Source organism: Anomalospiza imberbis, chromosome 21 (genome assembly GCF_031753505.1).
Source record: "Anomalospiza imberbis isolate Cuckoo-Finch-1a 21T00152 chromosome 21, ASM3175350v1, whole genome shotgun sequence".
Lineage (NCBI taxonomy): Eukaryota > Metazoa > Chordata > Aves > Passeriformes > Viduidae > Anomalospiza > Anomalospiza imberbis.
The window spans coordinates 3614672-3637048 of NC_089701.1; the positions used below are offsets into that span (position 1 = coordinate 3614672).

Here is a 22377-nt window from a genome sequence, read left to right on the forward strand (position 1 = left end):
TGAATAGATATTAGTAAAAATTTCTTCACTGGGAAGGTTGTCAAGCACTGGAACAGGCTGCCCAGGGAAGTGGTGGGGTCACAATCCCTGGAAGTGTCCAAAAATTGTGTGGCTGTGGTGCTTAGGGCCATGGTTTATTGGCAGTGCTGGGTTAATGGTTGGACTCAGAGGTCTTTTTCCACCTTAATAATTCCGTGATTCCAGAGATGCCTTTCACAACAGCCCAGGTTTGCATCCTCCACAGCAAAATGCTCTGAGGCAGCTGAAACATCACTGAGTGCTGACATTAAGCAGCCAAATCCAGCCACAGCTGTCAGGTCAGCCAGGGCAGAGGCTGGGACGTGTCCCCTGTGACCCACCAGGCTCCCTTGGATCCCTGCTCCTGCAAGCCCCTGGCTGCAGCTGGATTTTTCTTGAGCTCAGCATCCTGTAGGAGACTGAATATCCAATGTGTTTGTGGGGACACATCTGAGGGGATAGAGATGAGCTGGAATGGAGTAAAACCTCAGTGGCCTTCAGGGGTTTTGTGTGGTCTCTGCAAGCAGCAGAGGGCTGTGATGTGGTGGGGTGACTCCTGTGCAGGGGAGACTCGGCCCTGCTTTGATCAAAGTGATTCCTCACTCTCCAAGAATCTCATATTTGGCACAGAGCTCATCCCGCACCTCCTGCACGAAGAATAAATGTGAAAGTTTCTTTCACAAACAGAATCAATCCTGAGTTTTGGCAGCTGCAAGCAGGAGCACCCCAGCACACAGGGATAAGGTTGATAAAAGCCTTTAATATCCTTAATACTAATCAAAGGGTGATTCATTGTGGAATGGTGCCAGGCTGTTATTTCACTGTGATTAAACCAGTGTCTAGACACAGAAATGCCATTCAGAAGTCAATAACTCCAGAAATACCATCTGCATTAATAACACACCGTGAGGTCACATCTTCCAGCATTCGTAGGGCCTCTGGTTATAAAGGGCATTTTTTTCAGGGTTAAATTACAAAAATATTCCAAAGAAGAATGCAAATAATTTCAAAATACTCATAAAACTCACTTAGGTGATTTTGATCTCCTCATTCCTGGCTCAGCCCCGTGCATGCCAGTGCCATCCCTGGGGACACAGGGAGCAGGGAGGGCACACAAGAGGAGTTGTGGGGGTGACACTGCTGCCCAGGGAGGTGCTGTGGCTGTGCAGGAGCACGAGGCTGGGTTTTGAGCCATTAAATCAATGTTTTCTTCTGTTAATGTGCTGGTGGGAGCTGGCAGAATGCTTGGAGCTGCTGAGTTCCATGCAGATGGGTGAACCAACTGACCCCCTTCCTAAGGGAGCTTGCAAACAGCTTCCTGAAGGACCTGAAGGCCTTGGAGAGATGTGAGGGAAGGAGCCAAAACAGCTGTGAGGTGGTGATGGTGGTTCTGAAGCTCTCTTCAGTCCATGGGCATTTTGGGGACATCAGTGCTGTGGGAAACTGCTGCTCGACAAGGGGGGGTTGCCTTGGAGAAGTCCCTAAAAGCAGATTGTTGGGGATGGAGAGTTTGGAGCAAGCTGATGTAAATAGGCAGAGTGCTTTCCTACATCAGGAAAGTCAGGAATACCACATTTTACAGCAAGGGAGGAGGAGGTGCACATTTCAGTGCAGGAGGAGGAGGAGGTGAACTCGCCAGGGAGACAGTGGTGCCCCACCAAGAAAGGAACATGGACCTCCCGAGTCCCCATTTGGTCCCTGAATATGGGACCTTCCTCCATCAAATCTATCCATGACAAATAACTCCTGCTTCCCTCCACATCCTTGGAGGCATTCTGGCAAAATGATGCATTGCTCCTTGGCTTTGCAGGGGCCTTTTTAAGGAAATAGTTTGTAAATCTCTTCCTCTGGAAGCCAGAGGTTTGAATTTATGCTCCTGAAGCTTTTTTGAAGCTCTCCCCATGCTGGCAAGGTGGATATTATTGTGCCTGTGCAGAAGTTGTCAGGGGGAAGAGGTAGAATAATCTTTGCTGGCTGTGGCTCTGCCAGGGCTGTGGCTCCATAAATCTCTTTATTCACTTCCCTGCTGGGTGTGAATGTCCCATGTTTATGGAGCAGCTGGGTCAGTGGTTCCCAGGTCATCTCCATCGAGAGATGGGGCCCCCAATTAATGGATGAGTTGCAGTTTGTGATGGAAGATGTGTCTTAGCTGCAGCAGAACAGTTAACAGCCAGGAAGGGGGAGAAAACCCAAACCTGTCAGGCAGGATTAATGAGAGAAGAGGGGGAATCCATGACAAAACTGCTCTTTTTTCCTCAGTGGTTAAATTTATAGCCCAGGGTGTCCATGCAGAGCTTCACAGTGTTTCCAAAGGCTGTGACAACATTCTTTTCCCAATTACCCAGGCTCTTGATCTCTAGGTCCCTGTGGCTCTTTCAAGAAGATGTGATTCTAAAATGTGACATAGAGCCATCATAGAATCACTGAATGGTTTGGGTTAGAAAGGACCTTAAAATTCATCCCATTTCACCCCCTGCCATGGGCAGGGACACCTTCCACCATCCCAGGTTGCTCCAAGCCCCATCCAACCTGGCCTTGGATACTTCCAGAGTCAGCCACAAATTCTCTGGGCAACTTCTGGCAGTTCCTCACCACCCTCACAAGGAAGAATCTCATCCCACTATCTCATCTAAAAACAGGCTCTTCTGCTCTGGCCACCCAGCCCCTTCTGTTCATCATGAGCTGAATCACCTCCCTGGGCTCTGGAAGCTTCTAAATGTCCAAATGTTGAAAATGTAAATGTCAAAAAGCCACACAAGAAAAGAGTGTTTGTCCTTTGCAAAGCAGTGAAATGGGGGAATAGCTGTTTGCCTCGTCCTTTCGCCGTGCACACGTTTATATATCTTTTATAGCAGCTTATAACTGCCAGCATTTCCAGTTAAACCTGTGATTTTCCTCTCTCCAGGCTGCTGATTTATGGCAAGTACTGCAGCCACATGGAATATGCCCAGAACACCCTGAACCACCTCCTTGCCAACCGGGAGGATGTCCGGCAGAAGGTGGAGGTGAGCGGGCAGGGGGCTGAGTGCTGCCCCCCACCCCTTGTCCCAGCTTTGGGGAGGACTTGCTGGAGCTGAGGGTGGTGTCCGGGGAATGTTTGATTTACCAGAAGAGAAGAAGGGTGTCAGAGTGTGTCTGTGCTGCCACAGAGGGAGCAAAGCTGGGGCTTACCCTGTCCTGATCCTTTGTTTTTGCCTTATCTCCTCACCAGCCCCGTGCTCTGTCCTTCCTCCCCGAGTTTCTCCAAGTTTAAACAAACCAGTGATTTTATTTGAGTGGGACTGGCTGTGGGACATGTCCTTTGAGTGGTCCAAGCCCTGAGCATCCCCAAACCAGGAGCCACGTGGTTTTCCAAAGCCACCAGCAGCATCGGGGACCGTCAGAGGCAAACCCAAATCCCCAGGGAAGCAGCAGAATTCCTGCCCTGGCCTCCTTATTGTAAAAAGGGGTTGATCCAGATATTAAGGGAATCAAAGGAGCCCCAGAAGGGATGCATTGTTTGAGCTGCTGTTTTTACCCAGCTCTAATTCCTGCTTTGCTCTTGATGCTAACTGGAATTTGCTGGGCTGTCTGTATACATTACCTCACCTTCCACAAATGCACTTTGATTCCATGTGTGAGCCCAATTCAGGGCTAAAACTGCAGTTAGGAATTGTTCAAAATGTGCTCTCTGTGTCTCACATCAAGGCTGGAGCATCCAGTTGCTCCCTGCTTTTGCTGTCCCTCCCTCCCTCCTGGCAGCTCTGTCAGGTCACACAGAGGGGCTGAAAACGGGTCTGGGCAAAGGTAAAGGTGCCAAAACTTCCTGCAACCACAATTAGCTCATCTTAATGACTTAATGCTCGTCAGGGACTCCAGAGCCACAGGCTGCATGCTCAGTGCCAGCCCCTCACAAATCAGCTGCATCAGCTTGGCCCAGCAAGGAGGTGGCTGAGGCAAATGGGTTTCATTTGACATTTCCCCAGGTCTGAGGGCATTCGTGCAGTGCCCTAATGAGCAGCATCTCATTAGGCTGGAGTGGCTCATTTGCATGGCAGTGGCTGGAATTTAGGGTCCAGCCCCTGGGATTAATCCCTTGATAACCTCTGTGGTGGGAGCCCAGCCATGGCTGCGTGGCTGCAAGGACCACAGGTCTGTGGGCATCCAGACTGAGTTTACAGGAGCCAAACAAACATTCTCAAGACTTCAGAGACTTCTTTTAGGTGGGAAGCTGTTGTTTTCTCACTGCTGATTTATTGATCTTCCCAGGAATGCACGCTAAAGGTCCAGGATGGGAAATTCAAATTGCAAGATCTGCTGGTGGTTCCAATGCAAAGAGTTTTGAAGTATCATCTCCTGTTAAAAGTAAGTTTTTCAGCACTGGCATTTCTCTGTCTGCTCTGTAGCATCTCTCACCTCTGTCAGTGGAGGGTGAATCATTGCCAAATGCAGAGCAAGGGTTGGGATTTTTATTCCCCTTCAAATAAAATAATTACTAGAGCTACTTAACACAACATAATATTTGTGCTGTCTCCTAAATTATAGTGACCCAGGGTAATTCTGCACTTGGTAGCCACGAGAGGCACTTAATGAATATAAAATAAGCTTGCATATAATCTGATTATGTGTGAAATTCCTCCAGTCACCTCCGGGTAACAGATCTCTCAAGCACCAGCCCTTGGTGTGTTCCCTGTCCTGCAGCCACAGCTGCCTGCTTGGGCATCCCTGCATCCCTGCCACCTTCCTGGCATGCCTGCTGTCACCCAGGCATCCCTGCCACCTCCCTGGCATCCCTCCAGTCACCCTTGGAATGCCTGCAGCCACCCTGGCATCCCTGTCACCACCCTGCCAACACTCAGGCAGACCCTGTCTGGTGCAAGCAGGGTCTGGGCATCTTTCCTAGCACATCCAAACTCTTTATTTTTATTCATTTCTACTTTCTCAGGAGCTGCTCAGCCATTCCTCAGACCGGCCAGAGAAGCAGCAGCTGAAGGAGGCTCTGGAGGCAATGCAGGTACAGGAGGGGGAGAGTGGGGAGGCTTTGGGGTGCAGCAGAGCTCAGGATCCCTCTGCTCTGTGGAACAAAAATTTGGATGGAAAATCCATCCAGGAACAGCTCGAGGGAAGGCAAGGTCTGCTCCTTTTGGCCACACCTGTGTGTATTGATTGTCACTCGGTGTGGTGGCCTCACAGCAGATCCCTCGTCACCGCTGTCCCCCTCTGAGGCAGAGGGGGGAGCTGGGGTTTGTTGACAAGTTAGGACTTTTCCCTGATTGCTGTTGTGTGTGCAGAGGCTGTGCCAGATCCGGCTTTTGTTTCTGCTGGGAGGGATTTGGAGGAGCTCCAGAGGTATCAGCAAGCCAGGGAGTACGGCAGCCACGGGAGCCTGCGTGTGTGGAGCGTCCCCTGTGTGCTGTTAGCCAGGTGCTGGGTGGGAATCCTTTAATCCACCTTTTTTTATTTTATTTTGTAAAGGGAAGACGTGTTTTCAATAATTGATGGCTTTTGGCATCAGCTGTTTGCTTTGCTTTATAGTTGTATTTTTTTCAGCTTTTAGCTGGAGCCCCCAGAATCTCGGAAAAAACCATCAGCAACAAAAAATCAAATTGTAGAATCATCCAAATGTTCTCTGACTCGGTTATGTCTCCCCACACACACATTCACACCAGATCCATTGTCAGCAGAAGCTGACTGGAGGATGCTCATTAACTCCAGGTTTTTCCTCTGGAGAGCACCTCAGGATTCATCCCTGTGCTCGTGGTCACTTTGTTTTCCACCTCTGGGCTGCAGCTTTTGTAACGTGGCTGCATTTCCTGGCCCTTACATAAGCTGGGTGACCTTTCCAGCCATCACCCTGCCAGCCCAGGGATCCAGAGCTGCTGTGTGGCTCTCTGTGGAGTGGAGGTGGTTTGAAGGACGTTGCATTCCCAGCCTGCTGCTGTGGCCTCAGATGAACGCTGGACCTGGTGACAGCAGTTAAACCCCGCTCCTGGCCTCATCACCCAGCACCACTGCTGAAAAATAAATGTATGTTTGCTCTGGCTCTGCTGCAGACTCAGCATTTGTTGCAGGGAGATGTTGATAACCATCAGGGAGGTTTCTCTCTTCTCCTCCCCATCACCAGGAGAGTGTGGGAGCAGTTCCGACCACGCTGGGCTCGGGGGGCTTTGGGAGCCATTCAGTATGGTTTTAATTGATCTGTAAACCAAGGCTTAACTTCCAAGTGATGTCTTTCATCACAAGTGCAGCCGTTCTGTCTGCTGTGCTGGCAGGCAGCAGACATTGCTGCTGTCTGGGGCGAGAGCTGTACAGGGGGGTGGATGGAGTGACATTCCCAAAGGGATTCAGCTCCCTTTTCTCTTGCTTGAATAGTTGGTTTTGCAAGGCAAGGGCAGGTTTTGCACCAAAAAAAATCATTTGTGGTGGGGTTTCTTTGGTGCAGGTACCAACCCTCTGCATGAGAATGCAGATTTGAGTTCCCAGTGGTGGTGGGGCAAAGGCAGATCCCAGTGAAATTCCACAGCCAACATTTGCACGTTGTTCTTTCAAGTCCTGGTTGATCCTGGGAGTGTGTTTCCCTGGGATTGTGTTTCCTTGGGATTGTGTTTCCCTGGAAGTGTGTTTCTCTTGAAGTGTGTTTCCCTGGGATTGTGTTTCCCTGCTTCAGAAGGCTTTTGCTGGTGTCATTTCTCATCACCATCCCTGCCACCCCTGGCTTGGTGATGTTACAAGTATTGTCACGTAGATCTGTGATTATGGGATGTGATTAACCCTCCTTGTGTTGGGGAGCTGAGCAAGGTCTGACCCGGGGGGATGTTTTTAAAAATCCCCTGTTCAGATTTAATCCAAGTTGACAAGAGCTGTTGTTGAGGTCAAGGAGGGAGCAGATAAGAAGCAAACAGGCACAGCAAATCCGCTCTGAAAGGTGCAAGAAGTTGTTCCAGTGGAAGGGATGGCTCCTTCTCTTTGATGGATGAAAATCTGGGGTTTGGGATCGCTGTGCTGCCGTGGATTCGTGCATTGCCATCTTCTGGGAGATGGAAAACATTGCAGCACCTGCCTGGCTCTGGGAGCACCAGCAGCCTCACCTGCCCCAGGCTGCAGTGGAGTCCTGCTCAGACTCCTGAGGGATTCTGAGGGAGCTGAGGGTGCTCCTGAGGGAGCCAGGCTCATGTTTGTTCTCTTGGGTAAGGTACTGGTGAAGTAAAAATCACTGTTCACCCTTTTTTTTTTAAGGACTTGGCCATGTACATCAATGAAGTCAAGAGGGACAAAGAGACTTTGAAGAAAATAAGTGAATTTCAGAGCTCTATAGAAAACCTGGTAAGTTGGAAAAATCCTCTTGAACCCAGTTTAATTTGATTATTATTAATGTATTTGGGTTTTTTTGTGCAATTACTACTTTTCTGACGTGCTGAAAGATCCCCATGTGTTCAGAGTCTCTCATGACTTGCTGATGGTCCAGAGGTCCATCACAAAACTGCTTTGGCTGGGATGGAGGGTGGCTTCTCTTGCTGGTGTTACACTAAAAATGATTCTTCAGCTTTTTCTCACATTATTAGTGTAGGGAGGACATGGAAGTTCCTCAAGGTGCCTATCTGGCTTCTATTTATAAAGAGGTTTTCTTTTGATTTTAAGAGGACAGAGGTTAACTGAAAGGGGAGAAGGGCTCATGTAAAAAGGCACCAAATTCCCAAAATTTCAACCAGGTATTTTAAGGAGAACTCACCCTCCAAACCCCAGGGGTGTCAAACACAAAAACTGCTTTGGCTGGGATGGAGGGTGGCTTCTCTTGCTGGTGTTACACTAAAATTGATTCTTCAGCTTTTTCTCACATTATTAGTGTAGGGAGGACACGGAAGTTCCTCAAGGTGCCTATCTGGCTTCTATTTATAAAGAGGTTTTCTTTTGATTTTAAGAGGACAGAGGTTAACTGAAAGGGGAGAAGGGCTCATGTAAAAAGGCACCAAATTCCCAAAATTTCAACCAGGTATTTTAAGGAGAACTCACCCTCCAAACCCCAGGGGTGTCAAACACTGGGTCCTGTTGCTGGCATCAGCAGACCTGGAGGGGTGCTGGGTTTGAGGGCTTTAAGCCTTGGCTTCATTTGGAAACGATGAACTTTTAATGGATGGCTATTTAACAGAGACAAAACCCTTAATTATTGTGAAAACCTCTGAGAAATAGCTTATTGCAGCTGAGGAGGGGTTTGCAAAAATGCTTTGACTACTGGCCCTTGCCCTGGGGTGCCAGTGCTGGAGCTCTGGGGGTTTCCTGGCGTCCTGTACCCGTGTTCATGGCCAGGCTCCCCTTGGAGCATCCTCCCTCCTCTTGCTGAGGGTGGTGCTGCTCGCAGGAGATTTGGGAGCCTCAGGCAGGGCTGGGGGGTGAAATCCAGACAGCTCTGGGTTTCCACTGGCCCTAAGCACCGTTCCAGGCCTGGCTGTGGGTCTGAGCCCTGCTTTGCTTCCCGCAGCAAGTGAAGCTGGAGGAGTTTGGGAGGCCGAAGATCGACGGGGAGCTCAAGGTGCGCTCCATAGTGAACCACACCAAGCAGGACAGGTGAGTGGCAGCACAATGTCCCCAGACTCAACGTGCCCTTTGAGCTCTTTAATTACTTTAATTTCTTTAATTACTGCCTGGAATTTCACTGCCATAACCCAGCATCAATGTGAAATCATGGCAGGGCACGAGCACTGAACATTGAGCTGGGGAGCTCCTCAGAGCTTTCCAAATCTTTCCCCCTGGATTTTTTTAATGATGTGTTTGACTGGGTTGCTTGTTTATTTGCTTGCTTTGGGCAGGTATTTATTTTTATTTGATAAAGTGGTGATCGTCTGCAAGAGGAAAGGATACAATTATGAGCTGAAGGAAATTATTGAGCTGCTCTTCCACAAGATGACTGATGACCCCATGAATAACAAGGACATTAAAAAGGTAGGTGAACCAAGGATTAGCTCTGGAGAGCACTTTGGAGCTGTTTCAGGGTAGTATGTTCCCATTAGCCTTTTAAAATAGGAAAAAAGCTGGAAAATAAACACTCAGCTTTCAAGGCAGCCTTAAATAGCATTGGGAAATGTTTATTAATGTGGGGCTGGGCTGGGTCCCTGACCTGTGTCCTGGCAGAACAGCCCTGAGGAGGCTGGGATGGTTGGAGTTAGCAGGGAGGAAGCTGCTCTCTGCTTTCTGGCCCAGTGTCAGGGAGCAGACATCAGATGGGCAGGAGAGGAGGGCATGGAGGAGGGAGGGAAGGTGCAGGATGTTCTTTTCTCCCACAAGCTGCAGGGTGGAGGGGCCTGGAAAGGCAGCTTTGCACACCAGGCTGCCAAAATTGGCACTCGAAGCACTGAAGGAACATCATTTTCCTGATGCTTACTCTGCAGCCACGGAGGAAAAACCCCCCAGCTCTTGCTCTAGCAGAGCCCCTTTATCTTAATCCACTTCCATGCCATGGGAAGAGCTGTGGTGCAGATGGGATAAGGGACACTGGGGTGAGAGCAGCCAAGAACTGCTGAGGGAATGCTGCTGGCTTTGTGTTCTAATGTAATGTCTTTCCACTTTGCTCTCCTATGCTTTCTAGTCCCATGGAAAAATGGTAAGCAGAGCACCCCTTTGGCTGTCGTGTGTTTGTGTGCAGTGTGCTGACGAGACAGGCTGAGCATATGTGCAGTGGGCAGGTCAGATGTTCCTCCTGGGCTGTCACTTGCTGTCAGCCACAGACAGAATGGCTGGGGAGGATCCAGTGGAGCAGAAGAATCTGGGTTCTCTCATCTGCCACCACGAAATCCTCTTTGGTCCAAGTGCACAGCGCCGAGGCGGTTCAGGCATCATTAACTGGGATGTGTTAGAGAAACAGGGAGCTCTCCTTCCTCCTCCCCTGCTGTCCCTGGCCATGGCTCAGCAGAGGGGGCAGGGACAGGCACTCAGAGCAGTGGCTGAGGCGTGTGAGTGGAAGTGTGGAGTGTTCTGCTGGGAGATCAGCTCTCTTTTCTCTTGCAGTGGTCATACGGCTTCTACCTGATCCACCTCCAGGGAAAACAGGGCTTCCAGTTCTTCTGCAAGACAGAGGAGATGAAGAGGAAGTGGATGGAGCAGTTTGAAATGGCCATGTGAGCATGAGTGGCTGCTCTAGCCCTGGCTGCAGTTGCCAGGCGTGGGGGGAAAGTGTCTTGGGCCATCAGGTCACTGCAGAGCAGCTCTGACAGCCAAACCTGTGGTGGGGAAGCTCATGGGGATGCTGGACGAGTCCCTGTGCAGAGGGAGCTTGGAACTGTTCTCTGAGCATCCCCACCAAAGCATCTCTGAAACTGGATTTTATCTCTGAAACAGAGATAATTGGGATATTGGGAATTAGGGATTGTTCCCTGGGAGGGTGGGCAAGCCCTGGCACAGGGTGCCCAGAGCAGCTGTGGATCCCTGGATCCCTGGCATTGCCCAAGGCCAGGCTGGACAGGGTTTGAGCACCCTGGGACAGGGGAAGGTGTCCCTGACGTGGCAGGGGGTGGGATGGGATGAGTTTAAATGTCCAGCCCAAAGCCTTCTGTGAAGGCTTTGTGTGAAGGAAGGTATTTTTTCTGTGAAGGTGAAGGACACCTCACCCTGGTGCTGGGCCATGGGGTAGCAGCAGGCTGGAGCAGGAGGAGGGTGAGGAGGAGGGTGGTGCTGCAGGACCTGGTCCTGAGCAGAGCAGGGCTTGAGCTGATGATTGACTCAGGCCAAATCCATGACTCCTGTGCCAGGGGAAGGTAATGGGCAAAATCCTCTCTCCACAACCAAGCCCTGACCTCCTTTCACGCTGGATTTGGTGTCTGTGAGGTGTCCAAGCTCTGACTGAAATGCCAGCAGCCCCGTGGGGACAGGCTGATAACCCCCAGGTCCTTTCCCTCAGGTCCAACATCAAGCCAGAGAAGGCCAATGCAAATCACCACAACTTCCAGATGTACACATTTGAAAAGACAACCAACTGCAAAGCCTGCAGGATGTTCCTGAGGTGAGCAGCAACCTTCCTGCTGTTCTGCAGTAAAACACAGGAAGAAAAACCTCAAAGCTGAGGCTGGGTTTTCTGGCTTTTCTTCTTTTTATTTTTCTTTCTTTTTTTTTTTCCTTTTTTTTTCTTTTTTTTTTTTTTTTTTGTGGCACAGAGGAACCTTTTACCAGGGCTATCTTTGCCCCAAATGTGGAGCAGGTGCTCACAAGGAGTGCTTGGAGATTATTCCTCCCTGCAAGATGGGTGAGTAATTTGATGAGCAGCTCGTTGCTGCACGTGAATGATCTGAGAAATTCACTTTATAAAGCACTGATGTTCGTTAATGCATAAAAAAATACAAGCATGCTCCCACCCCACCTGCCAGGGCTGCAATTCACATCGGCTGGTGGTTTAAAATACAAACAAAGCAGCCAAAATTCTCCAAAACAAAGAGCTGCATCCCATGGATGGCAGGGAATCACAGCAGCTCTGTGCAGGGGGTGGGATCACCAGCTCTTGTGGGTGGGCACTGAAGAGAGATTATCAATTCTTCATCACTTAACAGTGAAAGCAGGAGGGTCTGCAGCAGGGAGAACATTTCTGATGAGGAGACAGCTCCTCTCTGGACCCCAGATGTCCCAAAGTTCAGGAAAAATTTGTGTCCTTGGTCTAAACTGGGCAAAGCTGGGACTCACCTGTGCTCACCCAGGGCACAACCCTGGTGATGCTCCAGGTGGGGGTCACAGGGTGGCTTTGGAAAGATTTTGGGTGAGGAGTGGAGGGAGGGAGGAATGAAATTGCAGAATTTTGTGGCAGTGAGGGAACGGCCCTGTGTGGCTGCAGTCCCTGCCCAGTTCTTGCCCTCCCAGAGCAGAGCAGTGACTCAGGTGACCCCACCTCTGCTTTGGGCTTCCTGCTTCAACTTCACACCCTGATGCTGGTCTGGTGACTCTCAGAGCATCAAGAGAACCAGAAAATGGGGTTTTGTTGCCTGTTAAATTAACCCCTTACCCCACCATTTCTCTTGCAGGTTCTTCAGCAGAGCAGGTACGTGGTTTGCCCTTTTCCTCACCCCCCCCGTGTCCTTGTCCAGTCTGGGTGTGGGCAGCTCATGGCAAGAGCCAGCACTGGCCTCAGAGGGGTCCCAGTAGCTGTGGGACAGGACTGGGGACCAGTGGCCTCCTCTCCATCCTAGAACTGGCCCAGTTTAAGCAGCACCGGAGCCCTCAGGAGGTGCCAGCACCCAGCTGGGGTGAGCACCATGGGCTGGGGGGTACCAGGGAGATGTGGGGAGAGGTTTTCTCATCCCAGTGGCATCAGGTGGGTGCTCGTGGGGAGAACTGAGGCTGATGTGTCCTCACTGAGCCTTTTTTCCTCTTTCTTTGCAGGATTCACTGGGTGCAGGACCTGGTAAGGGCATTGCTGTGGGACAGAGGGCAGGGACAGGCTGCAGGAATCCCCAGCACTGGGTGTGTGGGAGAGGGAGGCTCCTTCCAAAGCCGGGAGAGAGCTTTAGTGCCTACAGAAGGGTTCTGTGCACCCTCATGGCCAGCCATGGGGCACTGGGGTCTCTCCTGTCCCTGCTGCCCCATCATTTCTTTGGGTGCCCTCGTGGCCCTGGCCAGCCCTGCTGGGCCAGTAAAGCTTCTGCCCACCACACCAGTGACCAAGGAGAGCCTGGCACGACACCCTCGTGCCAAATCAACCTTCAGGGCAGTGCAGGCATGTTCTGACAGGCAAATTTGTTGCTGGTGGGGAGCATCTTCCTGCTGGCATGTCCAGTGTGCTCAGGGCTCTGATGGGCCATCAGTCACAAAGCTTACTGCAATAACTTTTATCTTCCTGTGTTTAAAACTTGCCTGGACAGAGCTCTGGGCCTGCCCTGCCCCTGCTGTGGCTCAAAGGAGAAGAACAATTTGTTTTTGTGCTATTTCTGATGGAAGGAAAGCCAAGCCTGGCAAAAAGAAACCTGAATCAAATTTGTGGTTAGAAAAAAACCAAAAAAAACAAAATAACAAAACAAGCACAGAGTGCTCTTGCTGGGAGGGGAGAGGCAGAGGTGGGGAGGCATTCTGAGGATAAACACTGTGGGTTTGGTGCAGTGGGGGAAGTTTATTTAATGTGCAGTTGTTGGCGAGAGAAGTGGACTTTGACTGGGAGCTTCAGGGGCGTTTTTGAGTTCCAGGTCCAGCTGATATTCAGTGGTAGCTGAGTGTTCACTGGTCCCTTTTGCAATTCTGGGGTCACTGCTGAGCAGGGCTTGCTGCTGGCCAGGCATTGCCTGGCAAGAGCTCCTCTCCTTGATTTCCCTCTCCTCTCATGGATTTGAGCTCCTTGGTGAGGCTCAGATCCAGGTGCAGGGCTGGGAGCTGGAGCTTCAGCTTGGCTGGGTCCTTCCTGGGTTTATTTTTGCTCAGGGAACTCAATCATGCATGTAACTGCAGGAGCCAAGAACATTCACTGTGGACACCATTCCTTTGTGCTTTCATGTTTCCTGCCCCTAAATCCTGCCTGCTGTGCCCTGTCAGGGGATGAGGAGAACAGGCTTCAGGAGGGGTGGTTTTGTTTGGTTTTTTTTTTTTTTTTCAGCTGGGACAAGCTTGTGAAACTGTTTTGCTTCTCTGCCAGGTCCTAAAATGGTGGCTGTTCAGAATTACCATGGAAACCCAGCCCCTCCTGGGAAGCCAGTGCTGACCTTTCAAATTGGGGATGTGATGGAGCTGCTGAGGGGGGACCCCGACTCACCGTGGTGGGAGGTGAGGGTGATTCCTCTTGGGAAACTCCTGGAAACTCCTAAACCAGTGACTTCTGCATTATCCCTTTGATTTGTGGGCTTTCCTAGTGCAGGGGTGTGCTGGGGGTTGGGAGGCAGTTTGGGGCCTGTCCCCAGCCCTGCACAGTGCTCACCCCAGTCTGATGCCAGCTTGGCTTTGCAGGGGAGGCTGCTGCAGACGAAGAAGTCGGGTTATTTCCCCAGCTCCTCCGTGAAACCCTGCCCCGTGGATGCCAGGGTAAGTGCCAGAGAGGAGATGGAGCTGGGACTGCCAGGTGGCTGCAGCTGCTGGGGTTGTCCCTGTCACTCTTCTCAGCCTTCTCCTCGAGACCTCAGTCCTTCCCTGGACCTTCAGCGAGGCCTCTGCCTCACAGGGGAGGTGGATCCCTCATGCCATGGTGCGGGTGGCAGGGCAGGGCAGTCCCAGCCCTGTTCCCAAGGCTGGGGTTGGCATCATCAGATCCAGCTCTGTTCCTTCTCTGACTCAGGAGCAGAGTGCTGGAGATCAGGCCCAGTGCAGGAAAACTGCAATTGGTTTATTTTAATTGCTTTTAGCTGCTTGCTGTAATGTTGTCAGCTGCTTCCCAATTAAAAACCACTCAGGTAAATGAACAAACACAGCCTGCTCGTCCCAGCTGGGAGCTGAGAGGGAAATGCTGAGCTACAACACTGCCCTCCTCTGCCCAAGCCCAGAATCCGGGGATGGCTTGGCAGAGGGAAGCCTCCCGTGGAGAGGAGCATCCCACACGTGATCCACAGCCTGGGGAGCTGCTGGCTCTTCACTAATGAGCAATTCTCAATTTGCAGCCCCCCAACAGCCGGCCACCCTCGCGGGAGATCGACTACACAGCATACCCGTGGTGAGTGGGCAGAAACACAAACCAGCCTTGCCTTTTGGGTGCTGCTTGCTCAGGAATCCACTCCAGGAAGGAATTCCAAGTGCAGACCAGCAGTGCTCTGCATCCTGCTTTCTCTGTGGCCATGGAGCAGCTGCTACAGTGGTGTTGAAAGCCCTGGCAGAAGCTGTGGGGGTTTCCTCACTGATGGAGAGGGTCAGAAGCAAAAAGAGAGATGCTGGTTTCTCTTCCCATTTTCTGTGCCCAGAAAATGATTGTGGGAGGAAGGAGGTAACTCCTGCCTTGGCAGCGGAGGCTGTGCTTGGCTTGCCTGCTGCTCCTTCTCTCCAGCTCCAGCCAGGTTTATGAATTCATGGATGTAAATTATCCCTGCTCTCCAGCTCTTGCTGAGGCCTCATTAACCTGGAGACTGATTCCCAATTAGTGGGTTTTTCCAGGTGTCAGGTACTTCAAAGGGAAGAGGCCACTTTCGGTGTGCTTCAGTGGCTCAGCAGCTTCTTGTATATCTCAGGGCACTTCCCTTCCTGCTCAGGATATTTCAGACGTTTCTCCACCTGCCTTCCCTCCTTCATGCCTTTAAAAAAGATGTCTCTTTTTATCCAGAACGTGCCTGTTCAAAGATACAAGTTCATTTTAATGAATTAAATGAACTAATTAACCTCTGGGCTCAGGTTTGCAGGGAACATGGAGAGGCATCAGACAGACAACCTGCTCAAGTCTCACGTCAGCGGCACCTACCTGATCCGGGAGCGGCCGGCTGAGGCCGAGCGCTTTGCCATCAGTATTAAGTGAGTAATGCCCCATTTAGGAACTGAATAATTCAATATTTCTCACTCACAGAGGACGAGCCAGGGCTGGAGCACGTGGCTGTGGTTTTTTTGAGTCGTTGCTGTCGTTGGCAGGTTCAACGAGGAGGTGAAGCACATCAAGGTGGTGGAGAAGGACAACTGGATTCACATCACGGAAGCCAAGAAGTTCGAAAGCTTGCTGGTGGGTTTTTGTTCCCCCTTGTAGCACTGTCTCTGCAAGTCAAGCAGGGGTGGCAGAGACAGCCAGGTGCCTCTCCTTCCTTCCCAGGAGCTGGTTGAGTACTACCAGAGCCACTCGCTGAAGGAGAGCTTCAAGCAGCTGGACACAACTCTGAAATATCCCTACAAATCCCGGGAGCGCTCTACCTCCAGGACCTTCACCCGCTCCCCAGGTAAAACCCAGCTTGGGTCTCCTGGAAAACCTGCCCCTTCCAGCCAGCTGTAGGAACAGTGGATGAAGGAATTTACAGCTTCACTGTAGGGTTTGAGTTGCTCAGTTTGCAGATAAGTCCTTCTGGGCTGGTGGCATTTTCAGGATGGGTCTCGCCGGAGTTGGTGGGATCAGGGAGGGTCTGGCCGAGCTGGGGCTCTCTGGCACTGCTGCTCTCTGAAGGGACAGTTTTTGCTGGGACAGGCTGGTTCCCCTCCTGTGGTTTGCCCACCCTCTGGTTGGGAGCAGGGATATGATGGTCACTTTGTGGGATTTATCCTGCCTTTCCCACCCACGTGAGATTTTTGTGTTTTGATGGATCCGTTTCCATTGTGACTTGTGGTGGTTTGAATCCCAGTGGGACTCCTTTAATGGAGGTGATGGGTGAAAGGGTAAGTCTGTTTCTAAAAGAAAAAGAAAGGAAACATCAAAATAAATGGGAAGAAAAAAGTACAATAATGCAGGGTGTTGTTTTGTCCAAAAGCCTGAATGCACAACTAACGGTTTTATGGGGAAAAATAACTCCTAAATATTTTTCTCCATGGTATATTTAGAAAAGAATACTAAAGGAAGATAGGTTTTGAAAGTTGGTCAAATACCTTTTTGCATTAAATACAACCCTGGATGAATTTTGAGCCCCCAGTGGCTGTGGGGCTGTGGCCACACCTTTTCTCAGCTGTCCCAGCTCGGAGCCCTTGCACAAGACCCTTTGCATGCTTTGCCCTGTATCCCTCCATCAGCTTTTAAAGCATTGTGCCTTATAATATTTTATTTTCATTTCCTTTTTAATGCGTGTTCTGCCTCTTTCTGTTTCTCTCTAACCTCTTTGCAGCCTCCTGCGCTTCCTACAACTTTTCTTTTCTCAGTCCTCAGGGCCTCAACTTTTCTTCTCAGAGCTCCTCCAGTCCCTTCTGGTCAGGTACCAGTGCCTCTCCCTGCTGGAGAGACCTGCCACCATCCCCAGCTTGAAAGCCATCACCAGTGGGACCTGTGGGGTCCCCCCTGTCCCTCCATCCCCACAGGCAGTTCAGGGGGTCCCCAGTGCTGCCCTGGGAAATCAGTTAATTAGGTTAATTAACCGTGGCTTGGTTGGCAGCAAAATGCACTCCCCACCCTCTCCCCAAAATCAAGGCAGGGAGGAGATGGACATGTTGCTGTTGGAGAAAAGGGGCTAAAATTAACCAAAAAAAAGTGGCTGTAGCACTTTGGGATCTCATGATGTACTTCAAGCTCGACCTGCTTATCCCATGTGTCTCACCCAACGAGCATCAGCATCTCACCCTGTCCCAGTGTGACCCTCCTTGTCCTCCAGGAGGACATCCTAGTGTCCTGCAGGGTTTGAGCTCTGGTATCTGAGGCTGCTCAGGAGCCCCTTGCTGAGGGGACAGGGACACACCTGTGCTCTCAGGTGTGTTTCGGGGCTCAGTGTCCCTGCAGAGAGTGCAGTGGTGCCCCAGCCTTTCCAGGCTGGTGTCACCCTCCCTCTTGACGGGATCAGAGCAAAGTCCTGCCAGATTTTCTTCCCATTGAAGTTTTTATCTTTCAGTCTCTCCTTTAGGCTGGAGAGAGAAAATCACCAGCAAAGCCACATGTGCCTTCCTTGGTGCTGTGGTTGGGAAGAACACTGAACTTTTCAAGCACAAATCTGGGATTTTGAGATTCTCTAACTGCATAGAAGGTATTGCAGGAAGGGATCTGTGTAGCAAGGGGCTCTGAGCAAGCTCCTGATGAAAGAGCTCAAAGCTGCCATGATTTCTGTCCATCCTCCAGCCTGGCTGCCTGGCCAGGATGGACAAACCCTCCAGTGATTGCACATTGTGTGTCCAACACCATCGCCATCCTCATCTCCTTCCACCCCAAGAGCTGAAAACCTGGGCAAAGCTTTCCCTCAAACTTTGTTCAACCTTGGTTTGCACACTTTTATAGTTGAAATTAACCCTTGGAAATCCTGGGAGAAAGAGGGGAATGAAGCACAGCATCCGCTCAGGGTGTTAATTTCTTTTTTGTGAACTTCAGAGGGCATGCATTTTTCTCCTCTTCTGCCCATCCCATCCCTCCACTGTGGTTCTCCAGCCTTTTTCCCCATGCCCAGACCTTGGGGCAGGAATGCTGAGTGCTGCCCCTGCCTTCCCCCTCCTTGTGCTTCCCCTGAGCATCCCCTGCCTGAAGTGATGGAGATCCCTGGGGCTGGGGCTGGGCTGGGGGAGGTCAGCTCCCAGGATGGCTCCTGGGGTCATCTCCTCATCCCAAGCTGCTGGTCAGTGTTAGGGTTTGGCACCGTTTGGTCTTTAATGGGACTGAGTTCCCAAGGTTTCCCCCTGGCAGGGACAGGAGCAGGGAGGTTCCAGGTCAGGATCCGGTTCCTCCTCACGGCAAAGCACACAGGATTCACTCAACGCCTCTAGGAGAGCCCATTCCCAGTAACTCTGCTTTTGAAGTAGCTTAAAACCAAGTTGGTTTACAGAGTGGTTCCATCAGGTGCTGGGAGCTGGGTGGCAGCTCCACAAGGCAATCTCCCAGACCTGACACTGAGAGCTGAACAGGATTTTCCCATGATTTCTTTGTTAATGGTTGTGTATTCCTATGAAATCCTTCCTTTTACCACCTTACAAAAGTGCCCTTCACCCCAGTGAGCCTCACCAAGCCCCTCTGACCAGCAGAGATGGTCTTCCCAAGCCCACAGAGCCCTTCAAAGCCAGCAGGAACCCAGTTTAACCCCAACCACCCCACCCATGCGGGGCTGAGCAGCTCAGGTGACGCCGCCCCTCCATCCGAGCGGCTCCAGCTCTCGGTGCCATGGTGGAAAACCCAGGTTGAACCTCCCCAAGCTTTCCCCAGGCTTCAGCCAGCGTGGGGCTGCTCCTGAGCTGCTGTGCTTTGTCCCCTGGCAGTGTTCACCCCCCGGGTCATAGGCACGGCCGTGGCACGGTACAACTTCGCGGCGCGGGACATGCGGGAGCTGTCGCTGCGGGAGGGGGACGTGGTGAAGATCTACAGCAGGATTGGAGGGGACCAGGGATGGTGGAAGGGGGAGACCAACGGAAGGGTGAGTGCAGCCAGAGGAATCCCTGCAGCGGGATGTCCTCCCTGCTGTCAGGATGGCAAAGGGAAGGGGCTGTGTCCCATGTGCTCCTGCTCTTTGCTGGGTTCTGGGTGGGCTGTCACCTCTGTGTGGCCATGTGGTGGTGATACCCAGGGCACACAGGTGGATGGGAGCATGTGGTGGGAGGGTCTGATCTTCCCTAAACCTGCCCCTGGGGGATGTCTGCAGGCCCTGCAGGGGGAAGGCTCGGCATCCTGGGAAAACCAGCAGCCTGGTGGCTTGCCCTGGCATCCCACAGATTTTGTAGCACTGGGGACGGGTTCTTCCTGCCTGATGCCTTGCAGGCAGTGTGATGTACTCCATCCCAAATTAGAGTGATGGCTCACACCATCAGGATCTGGCACATCCAGGACTGGGGAAAGCACTTAATAGCAGGGCAATAACCCCAGTGACAGGACAGGAGCTCCCTCATAAAATCACAGAGCTGGAAGGGCCCCGCAAGGGTCATGGTGTCCAACTCCCATCCCTGCACAGGACACCCCAACAACCCCACCCTGTCCCTGAGTTGTCCAAATCCTTGAACTCCAGCAGGCTTTGTGCTGTTCCCCTTGAGCTTCCCAGCCCCAGCTCACCTGTCCTGTCCCCCCACAGGTGGGCTGGTTTCCCTCGACGTACGTGGAGGAGGAGGGGGTGCAGTGACCGCGGCCGTGGCCGGTGGAAGTCGTCGAGCGCCCGGAGCCAGCAGCTGCAGCCCGAGCACACTGTCCCCGTGCTGGACACCTCCCAGGACTGCCCCTGCAGCCCCTCACGACCCCCCCTCCGTGCAGGCTGCCCCGGCCTCGCCCCCGTTTCGTGTACAGAAGATTGATGGGCTGTGGGATGGCGCTGCTGGAGCGGCTCTCCCTGATGGACAGAGCTCAGAGACTCTGGGGTGCCCAGCAGGGCGTGGGCACTGCACCCCTCTTGTGTCAGGGGGTTTTCAAAGCCACCGTGGGGATGGTGGAGAGAGGGTGAGGCTGAAGGTTTTGTGCCTGGGTGAGAATTTGGGGGCTTCCAGGGGAGGGAGCCCCAAGGAGACAATGCAGACCCCCTGCCACAGCACTCGGGTGGTTCCCCAGGTCAGGATTTTGGCAGTGGCCCTGGCAGCCATGGGCAGCACTGTGCTGTGGCCAGGGTGAGGGGCAGGGTGGGGACGCCTGGCCCGGGAGGAGGAGAGGGCTGTGACCATTTTGACCCTCAGGTGTAGGCTGGAAGTGGACCTTCAGGTCAGGCAGGAGGGGAAAGAGCCATTTTGGCACCCCCAAGCCCATTTTCTTTACAGTCACCTCAGTCCCACCAGCCTTGCTGCGGGCAGGGGGGTGCCCAGGGAGCAGACTGGTCCCACTGGTGAGCAGGAGGTCTCAGTGCATTGCAGGACTGGAGATGTGCTCCACACAAGGGTTTCAGAGGCCACCAAGGCACCAGGTACATGCAGAGGATGCGTCCCTGGATCTGTCCTCCCCAAGCCAGGCTGATTTTCCTTGCAGCTGTGACAAATCCCACCTCATGAGCTCAGGGTGAACCCACCTGAATAAGGGCTACGGTATCAAGTCCTGAATGCTGTCCCTGAGCTGTGAAAGCATCTCCTCTTGCCAGCTGTGTGCACTTTTGGGGGCTGGCAGCGTTGCCCCCTGCTCCTCCTCCCACAGGCTGTTCCTGCTGCTGCTGTTAAGTAAAGGTCCGTGTGTTGTGACATTCCCACTGTGTCCTGAGCACCCTCTGTTCTTCCCAAAGTGCAAATACAAACAAAATACATGTGTGGGAGCGTGACAGGGGAACAGCTTCCCTGTATCTGAGCCCCAGGAGCTGCCTCTCTGAATATGTAGCATTTTGAGCTGGTGCTTCCGTGCCCTGATGTTGTTCCCCTGGGATTTGGGGTGGTCCTGCTGTGCAGCACCGTGTTCCTGGTGTGGGATCCTGCTGCAAGATGGGAGCTGCCAGTGTTGGCTGGGTGAGCAGTGCTGCTGCCCTCAGTCCCTGGCATGGGGGTCTGCAAACAGAGCAGCAGAACCGTGCTTGGGGTAAGAATGGAAGAGTTTGGATCTCTCAAGGATGAGGAAATGATGCTGACTTGGGAATCACGCGCTGCTGCTCAGTGACAAGCCCAGAGCCAGCCTGCTTTGCTCCCTGTTCCTCCTGGAGCTCTGGGAGTGCCCCCACTCGTGGGGGCGCGAGGTGGGTGCAGCAGGGTCTGGCCAGGGCAGATGGGAGGTGACAGGGACGTGGGGGACTCAGGGCATTCCCAAGGTACTGTTTGGTGCTAACCCCTCCCAGCCAGCCCCTCCATGCTCAGTTTGAGGGGAGCAGCCAGCAGGGAGCTGCCAATTCCCTGCTCCCGTGCAGAGCAGAGGGTGCCATTCCCATTGCAGAGGCCGTGCTGGAGCTGAGGGGGCGTTTTGGGTGGATGGGACACACCAACTCCTGGTGGCTCCTGCTCTGCCTCACATCCTAAAGCCTTACAGCCCCTCCTGTTTAACGTGGCCAACTTTGTAAGGTGGCAAGGGCATCACCTTGGGAGAGCACAGCCCTGTCACAGGGACCAGGGCACTTCTGTCCCTTACACCCCAAAGGGACCCCCACCCTCTGCCTGCCCTGCCAAACCCCCTCCCCCAGAGAGCTCTCCCTCTTGTGTTTACTGGTGTAAGAAACTTGTTAAAAAGAGATTGTTCTGTTTGTAAGTAATTATTCAGCCACTTGCCACAAATATATCTGTGAATAAGAAAGGGAAATGTTTTTTTATGATGGCGAGAAAATTGTATGTATTATTTTAGGTCGTCGCAGATCATTTGGAATTGCAATGGGATACGTTGGAAAATAATATGTAAATTCCTTGGGTTTTTCCTTTGCACTGCACTAACTGGGGTAGGGTGGAGGGGGTTTAAAGATCAAACTGTTTGTTTATTGGAATAGTTTATAGCTGGGAATTTGGAAATCATTTGGAATAGCTTGTAATGCTGGAATAGAAACTTTAGCTGCTACTTAGAAACCCTTTTGCATGTGGTTTTTCCAGGCCTTTTTAAGTTACAATTCATCAAAGTAAATTCCCCAACGGAAAAAAAAAAACCAACAAAATAAAGTGTAATTTTGCTGATAGGTTTTTTTTTTATTATTTCCCCAGCCATGGTTTTTAATGTGCCAGGGGTCAGGATCATGTCAGGGTTGTTGTCACTAAAACCCCCTTGGCTGCACTGGGGCTCAGGGCTGGCTTGGCCCTTCCAGGGAAGATGGGTGGTCCCAGGGATGGATCCTTCCCGATTCCTGGCATGAACAGTAAGTGCTTTTACCCCTCCAGAATTTGGAGTGGATCCCTCCCGTGGTGCCTGTCAGGCTCCTCGTTCCTGGAGCAGCTGCCACTCGTGCAGTTGTCCCATGCAGGAGCTTTCCTGTGACTCCTCTCTTTTTCTGAGCTGAACCCCTGCAGGGTGAAGGAAAGAGGCTGATTTTCCATGGCTTTTAGTCACTC

At 51.9% G+C, this 22377-nt stretch overlaps 1 protein-coding gene across 2 annotated transcripts in view; it reads left to right on the forward strand.

Annotated features, from left to right (window-relative positions):
• VAV2 (vav guanine nucleotide exchange factor 2) overlaps positions 1 to 20612 on the forward strand; it is a 127692-nt gene extending 107080 nt beyond the window's left edge. The window contains exons 10-29 of one of the 2 annotated variants that reach the window (XM_068211105.1): positions 2924 to 3023; positions 4267 to 4362; positions 4943 to 5011; positions 7234 to 7320; positions 8474 to 8559; positions 8802 to 8934; positions 9997 to 10106; positions 10886 to 10987; positions 11139 to 11227; positions 11994 to 12010; positions 12352 to 12373; positions 13592 to 13719; positions 13900 to 13974; positions 14544 to 14596; positions 15265 to 15381; positions 15496 to 15583; positions 15671 to 15794; positions 16665 to 16751; positions 18724 to 18878; positions 19527 to 20612. In XM_068211105.1, the coding sequence (XP_068067206.1) occupies positions 2924 to 3023; positions 4267 to 4362; positions 4943 to 5011; positions 7234 to 7320; positions 8474 to 8559; positions 8802 to 8934; positions 9997 to 10106; positions 10886 to 10987; positions 11139 to 11227; positions 11994 to 12010; positions 12352 to 12373; positions 13592 to 13719; positions 13900 to 13974; positions 14544 to 14596; positions 15265 to 15381; positions 15496 to 15583; positions 15671 to 15794; positions 16665 to 16751; positions 18724 to 18878; positions 19527 to 19574 (1786 nt within the window). In that variant the 3' untranslated portion in view covers positions 19575 to 20612. The remainder of the gene's footprint in view (positions 1 to 2923; positions 3024 to 4266; positions 4363 to 4942; positions 5012 to 7233; positions 7321 to 8473; positions 8560 to 8801; positions 8935 to 9996; positions 10107 to 10885; positions 10988 to 11138; positions 11228 to 11993; positions 12011 to 12351; positions 12374 to 13591; positions 13720 to 13899; positions 13975 to 14543; positions 14597 to 15264; positions 15382 to 15495; positions 15584 to 15670; positions 15795 to 16664; positions 16752 to 18723; positions 18879 to 19526) is intronic. The other variant, XM_068211106.1, reaches the window with a different exon arrangement.
• The last annotated feature ends 1765 nt before the right edge of the window (positions 20613 to 22377 follow it).